Source organism: Chlamydomonas reinhardtii, chromosome 5 (genome assembly GCF_000002595.2).
Source record: "Chlamydomonas reinhardtii strain CC-503 cw92 mt+ chromosome 5, whole genome shotgun sequence".
Taxonomy (NCBI): domain Eukaryota; kingdom Viridiplantae; phylum Chlorophyta; class Chlorophyceae; order Chlamydomonadales; family Chlamydomonadaceae; genus Chlamydomonas; species Chlamydomonas reinhardtii.
In genome coordinates, this window is record NC_057008.1 from 2,495,730 (window position 1) to 2,504,237 (window position 8,508).

An 8,508-nucleotide genomic window follows, 5' to 3' on the forward strand; every position below is an offset into this window, starting at 1 on the left:
GATGCAGCAAGACCAGGGGTGGGTAACGCCAAGTTGGTTTCCTGGCACCGTCAGATGGCCTTTGCACGCCTGTTTGTGATTAGGATCGTGTATAAGCAGTGCGTCCAACAGTGGGCGCCGCCAACCCATCACACCGGCTCTTGGATGCCGAGCTAGCCCAACTGCCACTGCCTTTTTGATAGCGATACGCCTTCTACAATAGGATCCGCTCCGCTGAAGCCAGGAGCCTGGCTTTTGACACGCTGGTAGATGAAGCCCGCGACGCATGGAGGCGCCCAGCAGGTGATGGGTGGTGTGCACGCCTGTTTCGGTTCGTAGCAGCACAAGGCACTGATGCCTGGAATTGGCTGGGGACACATGAAACGAGGGGAGAATGGAGGGCGTATTCACCCCTACCCGACGGGCCTGTTATCGACGTGCTTGACAAAACGCAACACAAGCGAACATGACGTGCTAGAGCCGAGGCCAGTAAGCTAGCAAAAGCAAAACGAAAAGCGTGAGCATGAGCAGCGACCGCAGCTGCTGCGTTACGTTTGGCGAGATAACCGCGCACCAAGCTGCGCCACTCCGGCGTCCGAAAGCTTGTGACTTTCAGCTGGTCAGCTCCCGAACCGAAGCGACGCGGTGCGGGGCGGCTGGCGCCGCCCCACGATGGTCCCAGTGTCAGCCGTGTGAAACCGCCGTGTGCGCCCAGAAGCAGCTTATGGAAACCGGGTCAGCCCCATGCGTCTCTCTGAGTTTGCACGCAACTCACACGCAGCTTCCCAAACGTCGCGCGCGCGACTATGCACTCCCACTCGCGTGCCGCGCCAACCGTCAGCCACCGCCGTGCCCAGTACTCTGTCGCAGCTTCCCACACGCGTGCGCGCTCAACTACCCGCTCCCACTCGCGCGCCTTCCGACTAGCGCCAACTGCCCGCGTGCGTCACCGCAGCAGGTAGCTTCCGGGCCGGCTGCCGTACAACTACTAGCTCCCACTCGCGCAGCTGCCGACTCCCACAGAAACTCCTGTACGGCTGAGGGTGTTGGGGTGCCGCCGTGCCGTACACGAGTTAGGTGGGAGTTAGTCGAAGCTGTCCTACATTATACTGTTGCTATACGACTGCTTGCTTCATGTAACATAAAGAAGAGGCCATCAAAGTGCGGCAAATTACGATCGAGCGCGGCTGAGGAGTTGTTGCATGGGATCACGGCCTGAGGACTCGTGACTTGATGTAAAGGTGTTTTGAACAACACACAACACCAAGCGTTGAGCGGTTGCGCAGACGTGGCGATGGAACGTCAATGGGGGGGGGGGGCTGTGCGCGTTCAGGGGTACACGGGGGACGTTCGGGACAGTCGTTGCGGATGGATGGGAGAGGACAGTTCGTGCGGGATCTGTGCGGCAGGCACGGTAACCAGTGCGGACCGGAGGAGGGAGCCAAGCGGGTCCCACTCCAGGAAAAAGCGTGTCCCCAGGGAGGCGCCCACGCGACGGCACCAAAACCCCTTGGCAGATTGTCCTTCATGGAAGCCACCACGTCGCATGGTCGCCTACTGATGCTTGAAGGACAATCTGCCAGGGAGTTTTCACCGCGTGCCGTCCGGGGGGTGCGTTTCCCCAGCCAAACCCGCACGCCGAGGAGGCCAGGAGACGTCGCCCCGAGAAAAATGCAGAGCGGGATACAGACTCCGCCACTTAATGTATATGTTACATGCAATCTGTTGGAGCAATAGCGCTTGACAGCAGGCTAAAACGTGCTCGTCGAGGCTCAAGTCGCGAAATTGACCGAAGCCAACATCCTACATAGGCGTTGTTTTCGGGCTTTACCGATTGCCGTCAACACAAATGTATGCATAGGTGTAGTTAGGCTACTGTCTGGCCTGGTATGGCGTGTCCTGGCGAACGCGACATTTAGATGCTCGAGGTCGGCCCCGGCTCGATTCAATGCCCCCGGGTTACTCTAATGACCTAATATGTGGTATTAGATGCTATAGGAAAGGTATTGGGCTGGGGACACGACCGGCCCGCAGGGCCGTGCGCGAGTGGGACCCGCTTGGAGGGAGCGATTGGACTTGCTGTTCGCGCGACTGAAGAGGGAGGGATAGGCGAAACAGGGGAAATCGGTAACGGTATGGAGGGTCGGAGAACTAGATCGGGCGGGGAAAGTTGTGGGAGGAGTGGGAGAAGTGTCTGTGTGTTCGTGGGGAGGCGGGAACGTCGCCCGCCGGGACTGCGCAAGTTCAGAAAGGTTCCCGACGAGGCCGCATGGGCCGGGGGGGCGGGGGGTGTTCTGTCAGCACACAGCGCAGCCTGAGACATTCTCAAACACAAGCGCAGTGCAAGTATGACGTGCAATGTTTGGGATATTTGACAGCGTGTTTGGGGCTGGGGGACCCCGGAAGAACCCTCGTGAGAAGGCATATCAGCAACAGGTCACACAAGGAATCCGCGCTGAGGTCGGCGTTGAAATCTATGATGCGGTCGTGTCCTCAGCAATGAAGCCTTCGGGCACCACGCGCGCGGCAGAGCTGGCATCATGCATTCGAGAGAAGTGCAGATTTTACATGCCACGGTACGCAGGCTTATGAGCGTCGTATTGGCTCGTGCCTTGCGGCAGCGACTTGTTCCCAAAACCATGTGAATTCAACGCAATCTGGTGGTACATAATAGTCCTACAGATTCCCGTCGAGTGTGGGCGCAACCATGCTTTCAACTCATCTGCTCCAGTACTTCTACGCCACCTCCTGTTACACAGCTCGCAACTAGGGCAGGTTCGCGACCGCCTCCACCAGCTCGCCGCCAGCCGCCGCCACCGCCTTGACGCCTTTGCCGCACAGCACCAGCTGCTCGACGGCGCTGAGGACGGGGCACATGCCCAGCCGCACACACACGGGGTCGGGCTGCACGTACTGCGGCACAAGCGCGAAAATCATGGGCGCGTAGGCGTCCACGGCGATGCGGCAGGCGGGCGTGTAGGCGGACGGCAGCGCGGCGTCGCACACGGCTGCGGGGGTGGGCGCGGGCATGTTGTGGGTGAGGCTCGCGTGGGTTCGGAGTCATGAGTGGCGAAAGCGTAAAGCGCTCGCAGCAGAGTTGCGTGCATTGTGGGCATGGAACACGCTAGGGCAAGCGTGTTGTTGGCTTGCGTTGGTATTGGTGGTGGTGTGGTACTGTCGGTGCAGCTGGTGGCAGGGGCCCAGTGTGTACCCGTCACGGCGGGGGGAATCACAGCAGCATCCCAACATGGGCATGATGTTGTGACCCACCCTTTGCGTAGGTCAGCATGGACGCCTGCACCGCCGGGTCTGACAGCAGCAGCGACACCTCAGCCACAGCCATCTGCACGTAGACAGGGGCGGCGGGGGCGGGGGCGCGGAGAAAGGCGGTGATGGCATGCAATACTGAAACGAGGAGGTACAGGAGAGTTTCACTGGCATGCAGGTACGGTACGTCTGGGCCGAGGCGGCACGGCCCATCCTTCCATACAAGCACGGCAAAACGAGCGTGACACGTGTCACCGCAATGCTCCTCCGACAGGCCTGCCGCCGCCATGCACACCTCAAAGCTGCTTGACAGGCACGGCACTTTGCCACTTGCGCCCGCCCCAGGCCCCTGCCTCCCACGCACCTTGCACGCGGTGCAGCGCGTGTCCCTCAGGGCCGGGCTACCCAGCGCCGCCTCCAGCCGGGTATGTGCCGCGCCCAGCCGCCCGCGCCAGCTGGCCGATAGCGCCTTGGCCAGCGCCGGCGGCAGCGGCGGCAGGCGCCGGCTGCCCAGCAGCCCACCAGTCCCAGGCGCTGCCGCACCGGCGGTGGTGACACTGAGGCCGCACATGCCCAGCAGCCCGCACGCCTCAGCCGTGTCGCGGTCCGCTGCGGTCCCGCCCACGGCCAGCAGCAGGATGGCGCCTGTGTGTGTGTGTGTGTGTGTGTGTGTGTGTGTGCGTGTGCGTGTGCGTGTGCGTATGTGTGCGTGCGTGCGTGCGTGTGTGCGTGTGCGTGTGCGTGTGCGTGTAGTTTATTCCAAGCCCAACTAAACCGAGACCCAAGCCAAGGTTCAGTGAGCCCACATAGCGCGCGTAGGGAGGGACGGGTCTATGGGGCGTCAGGTGCGGGGTGCGTGGGCGGATGAAGATGTTGCGTGGAAGTCTCCGGAGTCGCATGCAGGCACGTCGGGGACCAGATTGTGGCCGGGATGCGGCACGGAGCCAATGGAGCCACAGGCAGTGCATCGCGCAGCTTGGCCGATGGTGGCGCGGGCTACTGGTTCCCCGGCCCAGAGCCAGATCCTGTCTCGCTGTCCTTTCTGAGGGCTGAGCAGCTGGATGCAGGGGTTGCAGGAGGTCACTGTCGAGGTGCCACAAAGCACGCGCCCCACCACGAATCTAACCCGACCCAACCAAGCCCAGCCCGCACTCGCCCTCCCGCACTCACTCCGCCTGTCCACCTCGTCACTACATGCGGCCGCCAGCGGGCCCGGCAGGCCGGCGCACGCCGCCCGCGCCGCCATGTGCGCGCCGGCGGGGCTGTTCAGGCCGCCCTCGCCGTCCTCGCCGCGGGCCTCTGCGGCCGCCTTGACCGACTCCACCACGTGGCGGCAAGTGGCGCACTGCATCGTTGTGGCACCGCCACTGGTGCTGCTGCTACCGCCGCCGTGGCCGTGCGAAGCGGCAGTCGCGATTGCCCGGCTGGCGGTCAGCTGCTGAAGGTTGCCAGCGTGCTGTGTGTGCGGCGCAGGCAGGCAGGCAGGCAGGCATGGACGGATAAGTGCTGTGTACAGGACACAGAGCGGGCTCGTAGGATAGCGTAGTGGGTCCTCAACGGCTACTGTACGTTCCGTACCAAACGTTCATTAAATCCTATTCCGCCACGAGCACCGCCTGCAGCGCGCACCTACCTTCCGGTCCCAGGTGGGGTCTCCCAGCAGTGCGGCACCACACACGCCCACCGCCGCACACAAGCTGGCCGGCGTCTCGCTGGCGCGCAGCCACTGCATGGCCACTGGGATGAAAGCCTCAGCCAGCTGCTCGCACTGCGTGTGGAATGTGGACGCACAGGAAAAGACACAACCTCGGTAAAGGCGGCGTGGATAGTAGACAGGAGCAGGACAGCAGGGTGGCGGTGACGGCTGTACACGCACCTCATCCTTGTCGGGGGTGGCGGGGCAGAGTTGCTTCTCGAACAGGTCCACTGGGGGTGGAGAGGGTATGGGCTAAGCAAGTCAGGACGACAGCGAGGCTGGGAGAGCTCCGAAAGGCAGCTGGCTGACGTGGAACAAACTAGGGTTGTTCCTCCCGCTGCTCTGCTCTAGCCTTCCTGTACTTGCTGCCCATTTTATACACCCAGCAACAAAATTCTGGCGTTGGCCACGAACTTAGACCGGTCACTTATGACGGCCATGCCAGTATTAGGTTCTTACCGACGAAGGCTACGGCACCATCATCGCAAAGGGCGTCTTCTAGCAGTCGCATAGCAATCAGGCAGGTGTCGCAAACTTGGTCGCCGCGGTCCACATGGTGTTGCTCCTTTACCGCGCTCGACACAGCCACTGCGGTTGGCATGGGCTCGCCCATCAGATTCAATCATTCATGACAACACCAGACTCAGGAAACATGCTTGCCTCGCGCAGCAGTCGCGCCACACGCGTGCAGCAGCAGAGCCAGAGAGAAGAGCGCGGGGACGACGGCCCGATTCAACTGCTTCATGTTCTGCATCGATATGACTAGTGCTCCTGCAGCGAAGAAGCATCTATAGCCAAGAGTGCGGTCTCCAGTTATGGAGTGGTGTGGATGGCAGTTGGCCCATGCCCTTTCCACACGCCGTCCCGTCCGTGCTGATTGGGCTGTTTTAAGCGAAGGCTCCAGGAGCTTGCCGACTGACCGGAGCTTAAAACAAGTTTTGAAGTAGGGAGCAGTGTTTGAGCGGGAGGTGGTTCAGTTGCAGGGGGTGAGAAGTGCAGGGCCCAGGGTTTCGTGTGTCGCTCTGAAGGCCGCATTCCCCATCGCATCGAGGTCTCAAATGCTGTCTTTCTGTGTGGTTTGTTTTATTTATTTACGTTTGAATACGGTAGCTCCTGGTCCGTGCTGATTCCTGCTGATTGTGACAACTTGAAGCTTCAACCAATGCTTCAGGTGGGACGCCCAGATACACCCCTGCGTCATATGTTGTCGCGCCCTAGCCTAGCGCACGGCGGTATCCAGCCGTGGGCTTCCATCAAGGGCAAACCGTTGGCTGGAGACCTGGAGTGATATGTGAATGGCTGATCAGTCCACTGCATCAGTCGGGGAAACGATACCGTACGCCCAGCCATGATGTGCCCGTCTCAGTCCTTCCCTGAAGCTCTCTAATCCGTTTGTGCCTGTTCAGCCTGCCAACGCAACTCCTGCCTAAACCGCGAGCTCACCCATGGATGCGTCATGTACTCATGTGACCTACCGCAATGCCTCTAGCCGACTCCTGATTTGCTACTGCCTCAATTAGGCCTACCCCCAGTGCAAACGTGCAACAGGCCTCCGCGGTTGCGCGGGGACTGCCAACAGCTACGGTATGCTCTGCACCCATCCAAGCCAAGGATTATCCATGGGGTCCTACACTACACTACATTACGGCATGCCGCCACTTCACCACAACTTCCTCGACTGCACCACCAATCAGCAGCCGGGCGCCACACGCCACACGGCACATGCCACACGCGCCCCAGCACCTCAGGCGCTCGCCACTAACGCCGCCGCTGCCGCCTGCAGCTGCTGCAGCTTCTCGACATCCACCTCCACCTCCACGTCCACCTGCATGGCGCCCTCCGCCTGGGGCCCGCCGCCCACACATGCCGCCACGCTCGCCAACAGCCGACCCAGCTCCCCACCAGCACCGCCGCCGGCCTGGCTGCCGCGCTCGCGGTCCCAGGTGGCGGACACCTGGGCTGCGCGCGCCACCACGGACGGCGGCAGTCCTGCCAGTCGGGCCACGTTGGTGCCGTAGCTCTTGGGGCAGGCGCCTGCGCAGAGAGGATTTACCGTACGTTGGAAGGAGTTGCGAGGAGGGACAGCGGGAACAAGCGGTGCGGGAGAAATGCGGGAGTGTGTTTTGAGGCATGCGGACATAGCCCAGCACCTTCCGAAACACCCGCATGCCGATGACAAATTGCTTCCAACTCACCCGGCGAGAGGCGGTACAGGAACGTGACCTCGTCGCCGCCCTGGGCCTCTGCGCCCTTGCCCGCCGGTGCGGCCTCCGGCTCCTCCGCGCCCTCCACCGCACACGCCATGTGCATCACCGCCACCTGCGGACCAACACATACCACACAGGCGTACGGATCGATCATAAATGGAAGGACAACAAGGAGGGAGCATTGAGCAGCAAGCGCGTAGTACCGTTGTGCTTTTAAAAAAAGGCTACGCACGCTGCAGTTCTTTGAACGAAATACCCAGGTAAACGGATGCCGCACACATGGCCCCACATGACTCAACCTGACTCGACAGTCTTTGCCCTGCCCTGCCCTGCCCTGCCCCACGCTGCGCTGCCCTGACCCGCCCTGCCCAACGCGCATGCAACAGCACTCACCCGGGAGTCCTGTGCGTGCTCGTCCGACAGGTGGTGGTAGTGAGTGGCGAACAGCCCGCGGCAGCCCACGGCGCCCGCCAGGTGTGCCAGCACGGCGCCCGCCACCGCCGCGCCGTCCAGGGTGGCGGTGCCGCGACCCAGCTCGTCCAGGACAACCAGCGAGCTGCGCGCATGTCGTGTTAGGATACCGTGGCACAAGGGAATGTCAGTGAAGCATACAAGGCAAGGGTCAACACGATGTGTGCGTGTGTGCGTGTGTGTGTGTGTGTGTGTGTGTGTGTGTGTGTGTGTGCGTGTGTGTGTGTGTGTGTGTGTGTGTGTGTGTGTGTGTGTGTGTGTGTGCGTGTGTGTGTGTGTGTGTGTGTGTTAAAGAGCACAAGGAAAACGTTGCGCAAAGACAGTGTATGCGATGCAGCAAAGCGACGGTTTACGGATGTTACCTGAAGTTACCTCGCATACCTGCTGCGGTGAGCCGCCGGTCTTACCAACCGGAAATCGCGCAACCCCCGCTACTCTAACCTCGAGGGGGGATTAGTGTCCACACGCTCTCAAGGGTGCAAACCCATGCATGTGCTCACGGTACCGTGAGGCCCAGGCACTCCACCTGTGTGTGTGTGTGTGTGTGTGTGTGTGTGTGCGCGCGCACGTTGAGGCAGTTTTCCCTACCCAGCACCCCCGCCCGCCTTGTGCGCGCAAGCGCGTCCCCAATCACCGTCTCCCACCCACACGCGCGCCCACTCACTCGGGCGTGGCCCTGGCCAGCATGGCCGCCGTCTCCGCCAGCTCTATGAAGAAGGTGGACTGGCCGGTCATGATGGAGTCGCGCGCGCCCATGCGCACAAACAGGGAGTCCACGGGCGACAGGGTCAGCGACTCGGCAGGCACCCAGGCGCCCACCTGCAGGGAGGAGGGGGTGGGGGAGGAGGAGGGGGAGCCAAGTGTGTGTGTGTGTGTGTGTGTGTGTGT

At 61.8% G+C, this 8,508-nt stretch overlaps 2 protein-coding genes across 2 annotated transcripts in view; both read right to left on the bottom strand.

The window, feature by feature from the left end:
• Positions 1-2,531: 2,531 nt before the first annotated feature.
• CHLRE_05g235700v5 (uncharacterized protein) lies at positions 2,532-5,834 on the bottom strand. Its single transcript, XM_001697696.2, has 8 exons — positions 5,603-5,834; positions 5,402-5,530; positions 5,123-5,172; positions 4,880-5,014; positions 4,417-4,702; positions 3,611-3,891; positions 3,250-3,322; positions 2,532-2,987 (listed from the first exon to the last, which is right to left on the bottom strand). Exons 1-8 carry the CDS (start codon positions 5,694-5,696, stop codon positions 2,746-2,748), a joined length of 1,290 nt encoding a protein of 429 aa, XP_001697748.1. The 5' UTR covers positions 5,697-5,834; the 3' UTR covers positions 2,532-2,745.
• Positions 5,835-5,898: 64 nt separating this feature from the next.
• Positions 5,899-8,508, bottom strand: part of CHLRE_05g235750v5 (uncharacterized protein) — a 13,066-nt gene continuing 10,456 nt past the window's right edge. Inside the window, exons 18-21 of the mRNA XM_043062250.1 lie at positions 8,285-8,439; positions 7,543-7,705; positions 7,138-7,261; positions 5,899-6,976 (exon numbers count right to left, since the gene is read on the bottom strand). Of these exons, the coding sequence (XP_042924814.1) occupies positions 6,687-6,976; positions 7,138-7,261; positions 7,543-7,705; positions 8,285-8,439 (732 nt within the window). The 3' untranslated portion in view covers positions 5,899-6,686. The remainder of the gene's footprint in view (positions 6,977-7,137; positions 7,262-7,542; positions 7,706-8,284; positions 8,440-8,508) is intronic.

Coding starts and splice junctions, on each gene's coding strand:
- CHLRE_05g235700v5 (XM_001697696.2), bottom strand. CDS start 5,696: ATGCAGAACATGAAGCAGTTGAATCGGGCCGTCGTCCCCGCGCTCTTC. Junction 5,173..5,401: donor TGGTGCCGTAGCCTTCGTCG/GTAAGAACCTAA, acceptor CTCCACCCCCAG/TGGACCTGTTCGAGAAGCAA. Junction 3,892..4,416: donor TGACGAGGTGGACAGGCGGA/GTGAGTGCGGGA, acceptor ACACACACACAG/GCGCCATCCTGCTGCTGGCC.